The sequence below is a fragment of the Fusarium redolens genome, assembly GCF_020744475.1.
Source record: "Fusarium redolens strain MPI-CAGE-AT-0023 chromosome Unknown BKA55scaffold_15, whole genome shotgun sequence".
Classification (NCBI taxonomy): Eukaryota; Fungi; Ascomycota; class Sordariomycetes; order Hypocreales; family Nectriaceae; genus Fusarium; species Fusarium redolens.
The window spans coordinates 966,928-984,556 of record NW_025763678.1 but is presented as its reverse complement, the minus strand read 5'-3'; the positions used below and the strand labels follow the sequence as shown (position 1 = coordinate 984,556).

The 17,629-nt window shown below is 47.4% G+C and overlaps 7 protein-coding genes across 7 annotated transcripts; 4 read left to right on the top strand and 3 right to left on the bottom strand.

Annotated features, from left to right (window-relative positions):
- Positions 1-3,198, top strand: BKA55DRAFT_129387 (uncharacterized protein). The gene is made up of 6 exons (XM_046184818.1): positions 1-665; positions 714-802; positions 853-1,029; positions 1,092-1,116; positions 1,166-1,735; positions 1,788-3,198. Exons 1-6 carry the CDS (start codon positions 259-261, stop codon positions 3,088-3,090), a joined length of 2,571 nt encoding a protein of 856 aa, XP_046045613.1. The 5' UTR covers positions 1-258; the 3' UTR covers positions 3,091-3,198.
- Positions 3,199-4,959: 1,761 nt separating this feature from the next.
- BKA55DRAFT_666461 (uncharacterized protein) lies at positions 4,960-6,038 on the bottom strand (the record flags this gene model as incomplete). The annotated part of the gene is made up of 2 exons (XM_046197777.1): positions 4,960-5,104; positions 5,155-6,038. The coding sequence occupies 2 exons, from the start codon at positions 6,036-6,038 to the stop codon at positions 4,993-4,995; spliced, it is 996 nt and encodes a 331-aa protein (XP_046045612.1). The 3' UTR covers positions 4,960-4,992.
- Positions 6,039-6,345: 307 nt separating this feature from the next.
- BKA55DRAFT_543267 (uncharacterized protein) lies at positions 6,346-8,737 on the top strand (the record flags this gene model as incomplete). The annotated part of the gene is made up of 5 exons (XM_046190572.1): positions 6,346-6,358; positions 6,414-6,471; positions 6,518-7,052; positions 7,243-8,574; positions 8,630-8,737. The coding sequence occupies 5 exons, from the start codon at positions 6,346-6,348 to the stop codon at positions 8,735-8,737; spliced, it is 2,046 nt and encodes a 681-aa protein (XP_046045611.1).
- Positions 8,738-9,682: 945 nt separating this feature from the next.
- BKA55DRAFT_694240 (uncharacterized protein) lies at positions 9,683-11,092 on the top strand (the record flags this gene model as incomplete). The annotated part of the gene is made up of 2 exons (XM_046200018.1): positions 9,683-10,228; positions 10,289-11,092. The coding sequence occupies 2 exons, from the start codon at positions 9,683-9,685 to the stop codon at positions 11,090-11,092; spliced, it is 1,350 nt and encodes a 449-aa protein (XP_046045610.1).
- A 247-nt stretch (positions 11,093-11,339) lies between these two features.
- BKA55DRAFT_651104 (alkaline-phosphatase-like protein) lies at positions 11,340-12,902 on the bottom strand (the record flags this gene model as incomplete). The annotated part of the gene is made up of 1 exon (XM_046197315.1): positions 11,340-12,902. One exon carries the CDS (start codon positions 12,900-12,902, stop codon positions 11,340-11,342), a length of 1,563 nt encoding a protein of 520 aa, XP_046045609.1.
- Positions 12,903-13,096: 194 nt separating this feature from the next.
- BKA55DRAFT_129343 (uncharacterized protein) lies at positions 13,097-15,535 on the top strand. The gene is made up of 6 exons (XM_046184817.1): positions 13,097-13,189; positions 13,241-13,626; positions 13,676-14,338; positions 14,384-14,933; positions 14,983-15,044; positions 15,093-15,535. Exons 1-6 carry the CDS (start codon positions 13,136-13,138, stop codon positions 15,493-15,495), a joined length of 2,118 nt encoding a protein of 705 aa, XP_046045608.1. The 5' UTR covers positions 13,097-13,135; the 3' UTR covers positions 15,496-15,535.
- Positions 15,536-15,575: 40 nt separating this feature from the next.
- Positions 15,576-17,314, bottom strand: BKA55DRAFT_543263 (general substrate transporter; the record flags this gene model as incomplete). The annotated part of the gene is made up of 5 exons (XM_046190571.1): positions 15,576-15,882; positions 15,934-16,176; positions 16,228-16,789; positions 16,836-17,033; positions 17,080-17,314. 5 exons carry the CDS (start codon positions 17,312-17,314, stop codon positions 15,576-15,578), a joined length of 1,545 nt encoding a protein of 514 aa, XP_046045607.1.
- Between the last annotated feature and the right edge of the window lie 315 nt (positions 17,315-17,629).

The following is a 17,629-nucleotide window of genomic DNA, read 5'->3' as shown; positions in this document are numbered from 1 at the left end:
CTCATTTACAGCTACTTTCTGCTACTCAAATAGTCGTAGTATGTCGTGATTATAGAAGTTCAGAAAAGTATCACAACTTCACGGAAACGCCACTGGCCACGTTACCTCATTAGCCTGGCTCTATCATACCAGCTGAAGAATGTGGCTTTGAAGCGGGGGTATCTGGGCCTACTTCATAATAAGCTGAGCTCCCAACCCCGCCAAGCATCAATTGCTTCTTCACTTTGCCAAGCTTTCGTTAGTTACCAGCCCATAAGCATGGTCGACCCCATATCCATCATTGGCCTTGTAGGCCAAGTCTCGGATCTCATTCAACGAGCCTACAACTACGGCAAAGCAGTCCACGATGCTAAAGGTGATATGCGCAAGCTTTACACGGAGCTTTTAGGCCTCAAAGGCGTCTTGGAGCAACTCGATAGACTAGATCTTGCCTCAGCAGAGCCGTATATAGCTGACCTTGTCCGCTCAAACGAGTTTCGCAATACGCTATCTTCAACTTCAGAGCTCGTCGCACGACTTATTGAGAATTTGAACAAGAAACAAACGTCTTCTCGTCGCATGAATGCATTTCTGTGGCCATGGGTAAAAGATGACGTGAAGGCAGATATTCAGGATCTCGAACGTGTGAAAACTTGGTTCATCGTGATGATGATGGCTGAGAATTCGTGAGTGCTCCCATCAACATGATATTGTGGAGCTCTGACGGCAGCTAGTACACAAATGGAAGTTCTGGTGATAGAGTCGCATGAGATTTTGAGCATCGCAAAAGAGGGCCAGACGAGTAGGAAGCTTAAAGAGGAAGGTCTGCAATCAAGCGTGCGAGACTTAGTCAATCGCTTACCATTTTGACAGATGAAAAGAGAGCGATGATCAAGGATTGGATCCAGCCATTCAGCCCTGCGCAATTACACGCGAAAGCTCTTCAAAAGAGGATGCAATCCACCGGTTTGTGGTTCTTGGACGGCAACTTCAAAGTCTGGAGGGACAGTGGTGAAGATACCCCAAGAATCCTATGGCTTCGTGGTAAATGTAAGTCGGGAACCCTTCCCATGTGCCGAGCTTTGCACTCCTTCTGACTTAACTATGCGTAGCTGGGTCTGGAAAAACAACATTGCAGTAAGTCAGATGAATCTTCTCCTGTCACTGATGCTGAAATGAATCCCAGTGCTGCTGCAGTAGACCAGCTCAGGTCATACCACCAAGAAGCCCCCAACATCGGTTTTGCGTTTTTTTACTGTTCTTTTGATGACCGAGAGTCTCAGCAACCTCTCAATATCCTTGGATCGATCTTGTATCAACTCTCAGAGCAGTATCCCGAAGCTTTCGATGGCATCGATCAGTTGCGCAAATCCGGTGAGGTCCTGGGCGAGAATGTTCTACTAAAGCTGATCTCGCAATACGTGTCCAGCTTTGACAAATTCTACATCTCTGTCGATGCTATCAACGAGAGTTTCAGCTGTATCGAAGTGTTTGAGATGCTTCTGCAGCTTCTTACCGACAACCCCAACGTGCGAATTCTTGTGACAGCCATATCGAGTTGTACGTATTGGCTAGAAGATCTACAACTGCAGGATCCGCCGGAATTGATTGAGATAGATATGGGTAAAGAGGATGTTGGGAAAGATATCGACTTTTACATCATGACGAGGCTCAATCAAGAGCGTCTTCTCAAGCGACTAAGCAAGGAGGCAAAGCTTGAGCTGCGTGAAAAGATACTCTATAACGCGAATGGAATGTGAGCAAAACTATAGCTAAAAGTTTGTCTACCCTCCTATTAACATTTCCAGGTTTCGGTATGCCCAGTGTCAGCTTGATTCGCTCGGTGGCCTCAGAACCGCCAAAATGGTTAGCGACGCACTCTATAATCTTCCAAAGGATATATATGAAGTCTACGAACATATTCTGCTCAGCATCCCCGAGGCCGATAAAATTCTCGCCAGAGAATCATTCTTCCTTCTCTCGGTAGCCCTGCGGCCACTTACGATACTGGAACTAGCAGAAGCTGTAATTCTGGGCGACTATGAAACCGCGGTTGATGAGCAGTGTAGACTTCCAGAGCCCATGGTGTTACTGGAAATATGCCAAGGCCTTGTTGACTACGACGCAACAACAAATGTGGTTACATTAGCGCATTCATCGGTTCGGGCGTATATCACCTCCAGCCGCACGCGCGAAGGCGAAGTTTCCTGGTTTAGTTACAATATCCCTGGCATACACGCCGATTTTGCCAATAAGTGCTTATCGTATCTCCTTCTCGAGCATTTCCAAGATGGCTGTTGCACCGAAGAAGAGCTTGAAAAGAAGTTTGAAGACTACCCTCTTCTTCGCTACGCTTCTCGATATTGGCCACTTCACGCCAGGATATCTGATAGACAAGGGCGCCAAGAGGCTTCTGCTTTGGCATTCTGTCTGAGTTCTAAGAAAGCTGGAGGGGGCAACTTTAGCTTTTGGGTTCAGTGCCTGATGCCTGATGCATCGAGAGAGACTATTATGGCAAGCGAGCCTCTTTACTACGCTTCTTCTTTTGGCCTTACGGATCTTGTCAAAAGTCTACTGACGTCGGAAGATGTCAAGGTTGATGCCCGGGGTGGTCGATACAGCTCGAGTGCGTTGCACGTAGCATGTTACAGAGGCCATGTCGAAGTAGCTCGTCAGCTACTCGAGTGTGGCGCAGATATAAATCTGCTGGATAGCGATGGCCGCACCGCGTTATTCTGGGCAAAGAGATTAGGTAGGACTGACATTGTTGATCTTCTGGAGGATCCCAAATATGCACAGACGAAAGGTCACGCTGTCATGAAACTCTCGGATCTTCCAGAATATATCGACTACCCATCGTGGTTCTGCTGTGGCTGCAATGGCGGACCCCAACGAGGAAGATTCAATCATTGTATGGGCTGTCATCACGAGAGGTGCGAGAAGTGCATCAAGCTGGCTGGCCTGGATGATCTTGAGAAGGCTCCTGAATCACAAAGTCGCTGGATATGTTGTAGCTGTGAGGCTGGACCTACAAAGGTTGAGACGAAGGAATGCCGAGATTGCGAGCATGAAAAGTGTCGTAGGTGCTGGGTCTTTAATGTTTTAATTTGAACTTTATGTACTTGATATGTGAGTCAAAGACGATATATAGTATTTAGTAATGACGATAGAACGGCACGGCAGCGCGCAATTAAATGAGCAGGATGAGGTTGCTCAAACCATAATTTTGTTATGGGGTATCTGTGATTGTCCTCTGAAAGTCGAAGGGATTGGCAAGCTGTCATCACAATTATCCCACTTCTGACAAAGTACAGTTTCCATTGGGTGGGTTCCCTTACTCCCTGTAACTCTTCCGCTTTCAGCTGTTGGTGTTGGAAGCCTAACACGGCATGTCTCATGGCAGTTGAAGAAAACACCTCACCTTTTGAATCAGAACATTATTGTATACATTACTTAGTACATGATGGCGGGGACACCTGCCCGGTTGTCGTGTTTTGTTGTACCGTGCCGTCTCCTTCGTTTCTTTTTGGACTTGGATCGGCGTATTGTGTATATCAGTGGCTGGCTGAGTCTCATTTCTCCGACATCCCTTGCATCGCCTTGACTGTGACAATCACTCTGCAAGGCCACCGCCTTGCTGTGATCTCGGCAAGATATCGCTGCTGGCATGACCTGAACTCAACAATCGGAGCGCCCTCCCGTGGTAATTGCCAAAGTCCTCATTCAATCGCAAGGGCTGTATTTCAAAGTAATTTCGTTGCCCTGCAAATATTCGAGCAGCCTGAAATCAAGCGACCAATAACCCTATGAACGATACATGGTGCTCCCACGGAACAGTCCAAAATATTGCTGTTGGTAGTTGCAGAATCGGTCATGAGCTAGGACCGCACTGTATTGGTCTTGTAAGAATTTATACAAATCTGCATGGGCTGAATGTAGGGAAAACCTGCTGTGAGACAATTCTTTAACATCCAAACGACCGCATTGCTATTCATTCCACAGTATAGCAGGAGGAGTTTTTGTTCAGCTTGTCTCAATTCGCGAGCTTTGCATGACAAATGGCAGGGAAATTGCGGTATTTCAACATTGTTGAATATTAAAGATCAGATTGTATGTATGCTACTCTAGGTATGGTGATAGTATCTTGACACATCAATCACAGCCAAAGTCTAGCTTTGGACTATATGCATGTACTTAACGTCGTGGCAGCTACTGAGACTTTGATCTGCTCATTGGATGGCAAAATACCGAACCATTTGAGTTCCTGATACAATCGTTATGACTATACTTACCCAAGACACATTTCATGACGAGGATTAATCTGATGTTGTTACTTTTCTTTTTTAAAAAATGGTGAGATCATCAACATATAATTACTTATATAACTGAAACCTCTATGCATCTACGTTTAAGACACAATGATCCAGAATGACTGATGGAACTCACTGAAACAGCTCCCGCAGGATATTGTGGTTCAGTCATTACCAATTGTTTGAACAGAAGACAGGTATCCTCTACAGTCAGGGAGAGCGCTAGGAAGCCGGACACAAAGACGAGGGGAGGAACAAACCCTGCATGTTCGGTCGCCCAGTTCGGTATCGCGGGAACAGCAGAGCATCGGAGGTTTCCAACGATTACACAAAGTCACTCATTAAGTAGTTGAAAAGCCGGCCGCAGTCATTCGTTCATGATTAAGACGCCCAGTCAATCGCCATTTCTTGAGTTTAGCATAACTCAGCATATGTGAGAACCAAGCAGTTCATGAGCCTTGATAGTCGTTGTATATTTTAAAATGCTAAAGTTCGAAGTTGTCTATTTACAAGATTACGGCAAGCCTTAAAATAACTTAAGAGATAGAGCATGCATATTTATAAAGTAAATTAATATTTATAGTCTTTATCAATCCCATTATAGAAGCTCGTGTGCCCTGAACTAACATACATCTATCATTATATTATTACGAAAATAAAGCTAAGTTGCCCTAAAAACAACACCATGACGACTCGCACTAGTCTAAATGTTATTGGAAACTCCTGGGGCGATGATCTCCAGCTTCTCTAGCAGCTCAGCAAAAAGCGCAGTCTGGATCTTTGCACCAATTTTGTTCGTGACATGACATGCAGGCCTGATAGCATATTAGCTTCTAAGAACTCTTCTCAATAAAGAATTACTTACTCGTGGACTTGACAATTGGTCATGTATTGCCCGTTGCTTTCGGGACCAGCAAGGACTCCAGCGACAAGCGCACGACTTCCCATCTCTGTCGAACGAGCCATAAAGTCCGGCGGCGTAGTCTCTTGCTTCTCGCGAAGAAGACCTGACTTGCAGTAGCTTGGGTTCGGCGCGTTGATGATGACGCTTGACTTTTCGGATGCGCTTAGACGAGCTGCGATCTCATGGGTGATGTAAAGAACGATGAGCTTGCTGACGTAGTATCGAGACTCCATGATTGATTTTTCGGGACTGTTGAGTCGTGAGAAGATCTTGCTAGCCCTCTCATCTGGGATCAGCTCTTTGATGGGAGCCCAGTAATGTGTTGCTGAGTTGGGAATGACAAATTTGCCAGGGTATAAAGACTTTTGAAGTTTGGGAAGTAGAAGAAAGAAAAGCAGAAAAGTTGAGACGACGTTGACTGTGATTGTTCTCTCATTATCTTCAGCTATTGAGAACTCGTCAGAAGTTGCAAGACCCGCATTGGCGAGAACGACATCAATGGTGGGCAACTCCGCGATGGCCCGAGCAGCGAATGACTTGACAGATTCGTATCTCGCCATGTCAAGGTGCCAAACTTCAATGGACTCTGGAGCCCGTTTTGTCAATTGAAGCAGCTCATGTCTTGCTTTCTCGCCCTTGTCAAGGCTGCGAACTGCCATGATGAGTTTACCGACTCCAAGGCGGAGAAGATGTTGACTAGCTTCAAAGCCAAGACCAGTGTTGGAGCCTGTTACGATCATGATTTTGTCTGACAAGTCATCTTTTGTTTCGGGATATGGAAGATTGATGAAGAGGTTAGAGAAGATGGTACTGCTGATACCGTAGATGCTTGAGGCGATCGACATGGTTGTTATGAATGCAGATAGGAAATAGAGGTCTGTGATAAGAACTTGGTAAGTTATTGAGATTGATGTGAGTGATTGATGATGATGCAAAAGAATATTGAACGGCTATTGTTGTTCTTATATATCATACATACCTGCCAAAACCACATGCGCAAAGCGGGTTTAATAACTCCGCTGAAACCAGCAACCAATGAAAAGGGCGCGGGGTTAATAAATCCGCTCCATCCCCGAGCTCCGTCAGCATTACTTATCTCCCTTCACTCAGCAGCATCGTACTTCAACAAGCATTAGAACATACAAAAAAAATATGATTGGATCAGGTATGGGAATGACTGGCATCAAGTATTCTTAGAGATAGGTACTGACGTCTTCCAGCCAAGGTTGAGAAGCGTAACCGACCGCCCAAGTCATGCGAGCCTTGTCGTACACGAAAGTGAGTCTCAGAGATCTGGTGAGGCATATGATGCTGACTTGACTAGGTTGAAGTGTAATAGAAATCAACCTTGCGACTCATGCATCAGAAGAAACAAGGAGTCGCTGTGTCATTATGCTTCCAATGCCGATAGACACAATCAACGTGCCGAGAAGAGTGAATCCGTTGCTGATCGTCTCAAGAACCTGGAAAGTCTGATCGCGACGGTGGCTCAGAAGACGCAGAGATCAGATCCTTTGTCTTCTCTTTCTTTCAACGAGAACTCAACTCAACAGGAGCATGGGATCACAGGCGTCAATAATATTCAGCCTTCCCACAACTCCGTATCAGAGGCTGTCGCCAATAGTGATGGCAGCGTCGCCACCGGCCTCATGGGCCAAGTTGACTCAAGCCACTGGTCCTCTATCCTCGAAAACATCAGAGCCATCCGGGACGAGTTACCTGCTGCGAGCCCGCAGACCTCGACTCTCAGCTCAGTTACCCTGAACAATGACGCGTCTACGAGTGAGGCAGACTTTGACATGGGATCCCCTGATGGCCTGACAATTGAGCATATCTTATCGGCCTTGCCACCACGACAGGTCTGTGATACACTGGTATCTGTCTTTTTCCTGTCGCACTACACAATGATGCGTAAGCCAGTCAAAACATTGAAGTGCTATTTGATTAGAGCTAATGGGTGATACTGTAGCTATCCTGCATCCGACAAAGTTCCAGCAAGAGGCAAGTTTTCTGATGAACGACTGATCAAAGCCTAGCTAACACTCTCAGTATGAATCGTTCTGGGACTCGCCATCAGAAACCCCAGCAGTGTGGGTTGCCCTGCTTCTAGCTCTTCTCAGTCTATCAGCAGGCGTCTACGAAATCTCAGGCATGGCACGCGCTTCTCAAATCCCAATCCCCTCCAGCAAGACCCTTTCCAAAAAGACGCAAGAATGCCTTCTCTTGAGTAACTACACAGCCGCCAATGAACACTCCGTCGAAGCATTTCTTCTTCTTCTCGTCGGATGCTGGCTTCGCGCCAAGGTCTCCGATACGAATCTCTGGTTCCTCATGGGCAAAGTAGTGCAACTCGCGATCTGCAAGGGCTACCACCGAGATTCGACAAAAGTACCAGGGTCCAGGATCTCTCCATTTGACGGGGAGATGAGAAGAAGAGTCTGGGTTTGTTTATACCAGCTTGACTCTCTCATGTCGTTTCAGATGGGTCTTCCAAGCATGATACCATCGGATTTCTGTGACACAGAGTTACCGAGGAACTTGAACCAATCTGACTTTTACCCTGGTATCTCAGAATTACCTCCATCTAGGCCTCTTTCTGAGAATACGACTATCTCATACGCTATTGTCAAAGCTTCTGTGATGGCCATGTTCAAGAAAGTGGTAAAGCATACACGATCTCTTATACCACCGTCTTATGAAGAGACAGTTACACTAGACGCTGAAGTCAGGGCTGCCTACCGCAACATCCCCCATAACTTCAAGTACAAGCCTCTCACTAGCTTCATCATCGACGAAGTTAGTATCATAATGAGCAGGACGACTATAGAGCTACTATACCTCAAGAGCATCATCGTTCTACATCGTCAGCACTTAACAGACCGACAAGACAGCCGCTTTGCTTTCTCAAGAAAAGCTTCTCTGGAGGCAGCGGAAAGGTTACTTGAGAGACAGGCTGAGATACACCAGATTACTCAACCAGGTGGTTTGTTGCATGATAAGAAGTGGATGATCACGTCGCTAACACTGAGTGATTTTACTCTGGCTGCTATGGTTATCTGCTTGGATCTAACCATTAGTATACGAAATGGCACGAGAATAGCTGCTCATCCTGAGGATGTAGAATTACGCAAATATTTGGCTATTATCGAAAGGGCCCATGAAATATGGTCCAGTTCGTCAGAAACCTCGGAGGGACGAATAGTAGCTCACGCTCTAGACTCGACTATCCGGCGCGTGAACGACTTCATCAACACTAAATCAGCGTCAATGGCTGCGCAAAGTTGGCCGGCTTCTTCGTCAGATACAGAGACACCAAATTATCTGACGCACGATTATGCGGATCAGATGGCTGATTTTGATATGATTGACAGCATCGACTGGGTAGGTCTTCTAGGTCATATATCCCTTACATCATACATACTAACAATCCCTTTAGAGCCTTCTCGATAATCAGATTCAAGATCCTAGTAGCATTCAAGACTTTGATCTGGATATGTGGCTTATGGACACGGCTGGGCCTTTGGGGACTGTGGAATCTCTGTGAGTATTGGCCTCAAACGGTTCCTCCGACCAGTGGCGTTGCTGAAGGATGACTGTCTTGAGGCACACGTAGCGGGTAGTGTGGCTTGCGGCTGATGAGACAGAAACGAGATTGGTGAATACGAGTACTTGGACTGAGGGGAATGGGATATCCCAGAACGGACGGCCCGAGTCCCTCCCTTTCCAGCCGTTCACTTGTTTCAGACTACCTAATGCCGTTAGAGTTACTTTTAGGGGTACTTTCAAGCGTACTGGGGATTGTGTGGTGAGAGTATGTTCCACTCGATGGTATTTTTATCTCATAACCCTATTGAGCGCGCGTGTTACCGACGGTGAAAAAGGACCCAGGCCGCAGATACATACATTGGTCAGCCAATTAATTGACATCTCGCTGTCGATCGACCGTTGAAGCGAGATATGCATGTCTGAGAATCATGGAACATAGTCATCCCAATTCGTCAACTTTGGCTCTCATGGCTGTAGCTGAGCTTTTACCCCGGCTGGCTGAATCCATGCCAGTCAATGTCTGAAGTAGAAGACGCGAGTACCGAGAATGTGATTCAGAAATGTGATTGAGATCGAAGCTGTTTCTATATATGAAGAACTGTGTCAGTTCGACATACACTGCTGCGACTAGGGTGATTCTATCCTCGCTCTCCTTGAGATCACCAAGTATCGCCTGTCGGTTCTCTTTGAGAGCCACTGCGATCTGGGGCATCGCGCCGAAACCCTCCTCATCGATTCCTTCGTTTCCCTCAAATGGGAACTCTCCTACTCTCACGAGAAGGTCTTGGTAGCACTTACTCGCATCATTGACTATCATCGCAAGCAGAAGCGTCGGGAGAGTATCACTGTTGCTATCAAGGTCAGCTAGGAGTACATTGTTGGTCTTCTGGTCGAAGAGCGCAATGAGATTGTTCTTTTCGACATAGCGCGAAGCTTGGCCAAGATGTATCGTGAGCTATCTTCCGTTGAGTTTGGCAAAAAGTTCATTCAAACTCTCAAGGAAGAGGTTCTCATGGGTGAGAAGAGCAAGGTCGAAGGCTTCTGTGGTTTCTGCCATGAAGATCGCCTTGCTCATCTCGATCGACGATGCTTTGTCCTCATCCACGCCTTTGAGCAACTTCTCTGTGGCTACGAGCGCGAGAACATGCTCGATATCATTATTAGAGACGTCTACACTGAAACCTGTCTCTACGAAGCATGGTCCGTCTCCGTCAGAACCTCGAGCCGTCCCATCCACATGCGTCTCGCAGCTGGCGCCCGTCTCATTGCCTTTCTGGAACTCAAGGGTCGACAGACCGAGGTACGGAAGCTCCGTACAGATATGTGGGAAATGTTCAAGGGCTTCTGCTCAACATCTGTCTCATCCGAGTCACTCTGGCAGCTTTTTGAGTTGACTCTTTCTAACATCAACAAGAAGGTTGTGCATATTGACATTCTCGAGCGTTTGGTTGAAGTCGGCCTTCAGGTCTACAAGGCTAAGGACTTCAAGGTTTCGCTTCAGCCGTTAAAGTGATCACAAGTTTGCTTCCGACAACTCACCAAGACAAAGCACTCTCATGTTGTCAAACTTGCTTTCAAGATCTCAGAGTCCTTCTCACGTCGCCACACTCACGACCATGATCATGTCATCATTGAGCTCCAGCAAATCTCATCAGAGATTCTTGTCGAGGTCCTCAAGGTCGGTCGTCTTGACATTGACTTCGGTACCATACCTTTTGATCAACTGAACGTCATCATTCGCCTTCTCGGTGACAGGAAGAACTTCTCTATGCTGGAGCGTATCCTTCAGTACCTCTGGGATACACGCATGAGTCGAAACTGGTCCGGTACTGCGACTGTTGCAACTGGCCGTCGACTCTGTGAGGTCAAGTTCGCTGCTAGCCATCAGTCATCTGCCATTTCTCTTGTTGAAAATATCTGCTACAGCCTTCGCGACGTTTATGGGCCTCTCCACCATCTCACTGTCGACTGTGAGACTCTTCGCGCAAGCTTCCACAACACATGCGGGAATCATAGAGCAGCACGAGACATTCACGTTCATCTTCTCGAGCAAATTGGCAGCATGGAAAGCGAAACTATGCCTGGTCGTGAAGATCTCGCTGATATGGTTATGGACCAGGCCAAGAGGTTGAAGTGGGCTCATCATAACCATCGAAGCAAGTTTGGTGGTGAGGATGACAAGGATGAGTCGTTCTACATGTCGATTCTCGGAAATGCGCAGAGTTCAGTTGGTGTACATCATAGAGTTGAGTCAGCGAATTTCGGGGATGCTCTAACGTTGGATGGGGAGAAGATGGAGACTAAGTGGAAGCATCCTGAGAATTGGAGCCTGCCTATTCGTGAGGTTTTGTAAGTGGGAGTGAGGGATTTCCCTTCATATACACGTGTAGTAGTCGATCGTTCATCTTTCATTTGAGTTGTTTGATGTGTAAGCTCCTGTCTGTTCTGATGCTAAGACCCATTATCTGGTCACTCCGCCCATCACGGATTCTTCTTAATCAAGTCATTGTAAATCCAGCTCAGTGGCTCGAATGTCTATCTCAGCCTGACTCCCCCTTCAAAACGCACTCGATATCTAGTCTGTCTAGTCAGAAGCGGGCTCAATCACTCTTGACCTGCTTCAACCTCTCTTCCATCTGCTCCCTCGGACTCTTAAGCTTGACCTCTGGAAATCTCGGATCCTTAGTCCAAGGCATGACATCAGCACCCTCCAAAAGCCACTTCAGCGTAGCCTTCTCATATTTATCCGCCAACTCCTTATGATCAGGGTCTTGAGCCAGATTGTGAAGCTCATGAGGATCGTCATGTCGATGATACAGCTCGGCCGGTTCGTACAGTCGGTACACATAAGTCCAGTTCTCGTCTCGCAGTGAGATGGCCTTTCCGACGAGAGTCGTGTCTTCGTGTTGAAGTCCGGCTTTGAGATCGTAGGGATAAGGCGCTTGCTCGAGGATTGGTTCTTCGGATGTGAGGAAGCCACCTTCAGAGAAGGAATACTGCTTGTGCTTTTTGGCATCGCCACATAGAAGAGGGATCCATGACAGGCCATTATGAGCGAATGACTCTCCGATCCCTGATGTCTCTAGCATCGTGGGTACTAGATCAACCATTTCGGTCATGGCATCGACCTTCTTTCCTTCTGGCAGTCCCGCACCTCCAATGATGAGAGGTTCGTGGACTAGTGTCTCTGAAAGGCCTGAAGGCCACTTCTCAATGAGTCCATGATCACCGAGATATTCGCCATGATCAGTGAAGAACATAGTGACAGTATCCTTCCAGAGCCCAAGATCATCCACTTTCTTGAGAACTCGACCGAACTGATCATCCAGTCGAGAGATCATACCATAATAAGTTGCCTTGATCTCCTTCCAAATCTCATCCGTCGCGCGACGAGTGCCGTATTTTTCTCGAATCGACTTCATATACCGCGGTTCGTATCCAGTCTTCTTATCGACCGTCGCCTCAACACTGGAGACTTTGGAGCGATCATACATAGAAAAATACGGTTCTTCAACTTGGAACGGACAGTGAGGGAAGATGAGAGGCATGAAAAGAACCCATGGCTTATCCGTAGGAGGACAATCCAACCACGTCAAAGCCGATCTCACAACAGCTTCATCATAATCCAAAGCCTTGTCCGCATCTCTCAATCCACGGTAGAACAATCTCCCCCAAATACTCTCATCAACCTCTCGTCCGCCACCAGCAAACTTTGGTGTAAATTCTGGTGTTTCAAGGAACCCGTATTCACTGAGACTCAGCTCCGTAACAGTTGGTGCAAAAGTGTCGCCTCGAGGTGCAAGACACGCAACATGATATCCCGACTCTTTCAAACTCCTAAAGATATTCGGTTCCCAAGGCTTGATGAGGTTTTCAAGACTCCGATGACCACTGACGTGAGGGTACGTTCCAGTGAACATACTACATCTCGATTGAGAGCACACAGAAGCTTGCGTAAAGCAATTGGTGAAAAGACTTCCTCTTGCAGCGAATGCATCGATATTCGGGGTCCTAATCTCAGATTCGGGACCAGTTGTACAGCCGAGAGAGTCATATCTCAACTGATCCGGCATGAAAATGATGTAATTCGGTCGGTCTCCTCCATTTTTGGAATCAACCTTCAAAGGCAGTGGCTTCGGGGGAAGGCGATGAGATTGCGACATTGTGAATTGCTATGAGCAGGAAAACAACACTCAATGCTGAGTTTGTAGTCGTAGTTATCTAGTCATGAGCTAACACTCTCGCGTAACTAACCCATCACTAGCTTCGGATCTCGTTCTCCGGATCTCGCCCCTCGCCATTCAACCTCGGGCTGACGTGCTTGATTCTCGCTATGTAAAAGACCTAGCAGACCCCACTCTCAAGCAAAGCCAGGAACTCGTTCGGATCTCGTACAATGGAATCTAGGTCGTCCCCGCAACTCGCGTGTAAACAATGTCGCGCGAGAAAGGTTCGTGCTCTGTTACAGTTTGCGGGGTTCTCCACTAATCAAGGTCATCAGGTTAAATGCGATCGACGAATTACGGGCTGTATGCGCTGTGAGAGGTTGGAATTGACGTGTAGTTATGTCGCGAATGATACTATTGAGGTATCGGGTGGTCATGAACAAGACTTGACGCAGGCGGGTATCAAGAGACGGAGGATTCTGAGGGCTTGTGCGGCTTGTCGGAGTGCTAAGTCCAAGTGTTCGGGGACATGTCCTTGTAGCCGATGTCAATCGCAAGGACAGGAATGTGTCTTTGGGGATGAACCGGGTAGTTCCAGTATCGACATTGGCATGGAAGCACATGCTTCGCCAGCCAGTACTTCCCAGTCTCACTATGGATCAGTACCCAGTCAGGCATCGCCAATGGACATCTCTGCCAGTGTAACTGGCGATGCGCAGCGGTATGTTCCGTTTTATGCAGATCTCTGCCTCCCGCTAACATTCAGGGAGGGTCTTTGAGCTTGAGAGCCGTGATACAATACGTCAATATCTAGATACATACTTCGACAAATCAGACATTGCCGACTGTGTCTTCCTTCATAGAGCGACAACAATTGCTGAATGGAGTCAAGGAAAGCTCGAAAAATCTCTCCTCAAAGCAATCTGCGCCTCAGCATTGCGACTCGCACCAACATATCATGCCGACAGCTCACCTGCGCATACCTGGATAAAGCAAGTCCAACATGAACTGGTCAATCACATGGGCGACATGTCAGTGCCAAAACTTCAGGCTCTCATGTTGGTCATTAAATTTCTGTTCTCGATGCGCTTCACTGGAGATGTCTGGGTTCTTCTTTCGATCGCATCAAGGGTCGCATTCACCAAGAGGCTCAATTATGAACGTCCAGCTATCGACCCAGTTAGGCAAGAGTGTCTTCGACGGTTGATGTGGTCCATATATGTTATTGACAAGGTCTTCTCCGGCGGTATTGAGGATCTCACTGTTTGTCCGACGCAAAGAATGCATATTCGATTGCCGAGTAGTCATCATAACTTCCAACTTGGTTCAAGATCAAAGGCTCCATTTCTTCGCAGTAAAAGCGACAATGACACAGATCTGAACGTCTTGGCCTTCTTGATGAGACTGTACGACATTCGAGATCGAGTTCTTAGGTAAGACACCTAACCATTTATGAAGACCCCTACTAACACGCCAAGGTACACAAGACAGGTCATCCTGAGCGGGGCAAGTCCGTATCTCAGTCGCGGACAACTTCGCTCATTGGACCTCGAACTGACATCCTTTGAAGAGTCGTTACCGGATGAGTTGCAGCTCACTGATAATAGACTTATGATAATGTGTCACTCCGACGAGGCACGCACATATACGACACTCCATACCATTCTGTTCAGTTCTCGCTGCGATCTTCACCGGTTTCTCATTCTCGGTATTCGAGAAGCTGTGTCACCAGAAGCAGTGAACCAAACACCAAGAGAATACATCGACTACTGCCAACAACAGTGTCTACAGACGGCACTGAAGTATATAGACATGTGGTTCAAGGTCCGACAAATGGAGACGAGTAGCCATGTCGGTACACCAACATTTGCTGTAGTGACATATCAGTTTGTCAAGATGGTTGATCATTTGGCCGCTCTACTACCATTACGTGGGGAATCATCGTTGCCAGTGATCAAGCAGAAGTTCATGGATATTCTACTCATTGTGTCACGAAGTCGAGCTGAGGTTGGATGGGTCGGGTCATGCGTGAGTATTCACCTCGCTTTCTAGTGTCAAGAAGCTAACCAAGATGTAGATCACTGATATCGAGAATCTCATACCACGATTGGGAACCAGACATATATCGCCCGGCTCACCGTAAGTCTCCATCATTCACTCGAGCTCCCTAGCTGACAGATGCTGCAGTAGCGCTTCGCCGGGAGCACTTCGCTTACAGGAAAAGCTCCATCGTCGTTCAAAGCATGCCTTTGCTCCAGACGATGAAGAGGAGGAAGATCCAGCTGTTAGACCGCCAGAGTCCAGTACTGGCGAAGAGATGCCTGAGACTTCCCTTGAGTCCACAGTACTCGAGAACCCTGCAGGGCAGGATATTTGGTCTTTTCCAATTCAGGGTGATGAACAGGGTCTGACTGGGTCAACTGGAGAAGGGTCTCTTGGCTCGTTCTCGTCTCTTGGATACCCGCTCATTAACTATGACTCGATTAACTCAGCTGACATGGTGTTCGGAGACCAAGAACTTGGTTTTCCATTGGATCCTTTTGATCTTCAGATGAATGCTTATACTGATGCCAATGCACCGCAGTATTAGTTAGCTAGTTGGCAATCTTAATACAGGATACCAAGGCCTCCAAGTTCCCATTTTAGCTTTGACTCATGTCCTGCAATGGCTTAGACGCGTTTCTCTGCTGTTACAGCGTTATCCTTCCCGTCAGAGTGCACTTTGCCCAAGTCACCTTCCCCCTGTGTAGCGCGCATCATCTCTGCTGCATCAACCTTTCCGAACTGTCGGATCGGAACACCCTGGTTGAACAAGAAATCCACTTGTTCCAGCGTCTTTCCCTTGCACTCAGGAACGCAGAAGTACACGAATACAAGAGCAGTAGCCATGATACCTCCAAAGATGAAGCCAACTTTGCTGTTCAGGCCGGCGTACTTGTCGTAGATAAGGTATGGGATACTGAAGTTGACCGTGAAGCTGAAAGAGCCTGTTAGCACTTAATCCATACTATTTAGGTGATGGACTCACTTCATGATGACATTGGTAGTGAAACCAACTCGCGATGTAAGATCACGGAGTCGAAGAGCGGAGATCTCAGTGGTGACGACGTAGACGAGAGGTGCCCAACCCATAGCGAAGCCAGAGGCAAACACGGCCATCATGCTGATCACGCCCTTCTTTCTTGAATCATCGACAGGAGATACGATACCAAGGCCACCCATTGTCATCATGGCAGCAAACATGGTGATGGACGAGGCCATCATGAGGACACTAGATATTGGTCAGCTTGAGTTGGTAATCCAAGATAGGCAAATGACATACCGTCTACCAATGATATCCGTCCAGAGGAGGATGCAGGTAATTGAAATGATGCTGATGGCCGAGGTGATCAAACTGAAGCCAAACGGATTGATGGTCCCAAGAGACTTGACGTAAATAGTTCCATACTGCGACACAAAGGCTTGACCACCCGCCTGCTGATAAAAGTTGACCGCCATGACTATAAGCGTTCGTTTGAGGTTGATGCCCCTCAGAAGCTCAATAAACCGCCCTTGCTCAGTCTCCTGCTCCAAAGAGACCTTCAGCTCGGTGAGCTCAGCTTCGATCTCTTCATCTGTAAAAGCTCCTTCGCGTATTTGCTGAAGACTCTTTCGCGCCTCTTCAACTCTATTCTTTCTAAGGAGCCATCTCGGCGACTCGGGAACGAACCAAATGCCTGCTACGACAATAGTTGGGACAATGTAGAACATTCCGAGGGGAATTCGCCAGGCACGGTTATCGGGGAGGGTGCTTGTTCCGAAGCAAATACTGTTGATGACGAGACCGCCGATCGCGAGACTGAGTTGGTAGGAACCGACCATGAAGCCACGGGCTTGAGCGGGAACTGTTGTTGTTAGCGGTGGAAGTGCTGTACTTGGGGTATGGCATACCAATTTCGGACTGAAAGGTTGGAACAACGCCAAGTTCCATGCCGACATAGACGTAATTGAGGATTCGAGCTGCCATGATCTGTTCACGGTGGAAAGACGTGACGGCGATAGTAGCTGTACCAAGAGCATACACGCTCATGACAAACATACACCATCGTCGACCCCATCTAGAAGAGATCCAAGTACCGATAAGAACACCTGCACATCATCAATAAAGCACCATAAAACCTCGGCATTGACTTACCAGCAGCAAAACCAATGTAGTTCAAACTGTTAAACAGCGAAAGCCACGACGGCTCAAGAACATACGTCCCCGTCTTCTCATTCCAAACCCCAAACTGCTTATCAAACGCATCCATCGCCTGCGTCGTCGCGAAAGCTTGGTTGTCAAACCCATAATTAAACGTCGACACGGCGATGAGCACGCACGAAAGCGCGAGTCTTCGATTGAAGAAGCGGAACTTGGTAAAGACGCCCATGATGGAAAGATGCTTGTGATTAACTTGTCATGATGAAGGTTGGAGTCGTAGACTTATATGAGCAAGACTAGAGATGTCGTGATGGTTGGGATTGTTTGACGAATTGGGGCGGTTTTGATGGTGTATCCTTGTTGGAGCCGCTGAAAATGTGGTTTACCCCAGAAAAGTGAGTGTGAACTCCCCGAGGGACGAGATCCGGACTCGGCTGATCCACATACGACATCCGAGGACGACATCCGACCCAGCAAAGTGACCAACCCTAGCGTCAAGCCATTCACTAGTGAAATTGGAGACTCCGAAATCTGGTCCAAGAGC

Bases quoted from the DNA above. Each gene is read 5' to 3' on its own strand.
- BKA55DRAFT_129387 (XM_046184818.1), top strand. From the start codon at position 259: ATGGTCGACCCCATATCCATCATTGGCCTTGTAGGCCAAGTCTCGGAT. The intron at 803-852 runs GTCTGCAATCAA...CCATTTTGACAG, and splicing joins TAGGAAGCTTAAAGAGGAAG to ATGAAAAGAGAGCGATGATC. The intron at 1,736-1,787 runs GTGAGCAAAACT...TAACATTTCCAG, and splicing joins CTCTATAACGCGAATGGAAT to GTTTCGGTATGCCCAGTGTC.
- BKA55DRAFT_129343 (XM_046184817.1), top strand. From the start codon at position 13,136: ATGGAATCTAGGTCGTCCCCGCAACTCGCGTGTAAACAATGTCGCGCG. The intron at 13,627-13,675 runs GTATGTTCCGTT...ACATTCAGGGAG, and splicing joins GTAACTGGCGATGCGCAGCG to GGTCTTTGAGCTTGAGAGCC. The intron at 15,045-15,092 runs GTAAGTCTCCAT...CAGATGCTGCAG, and splicing joins CATATATCGCCCGGCTCACC to TAGCGCTTCGCCGGGAGCAC.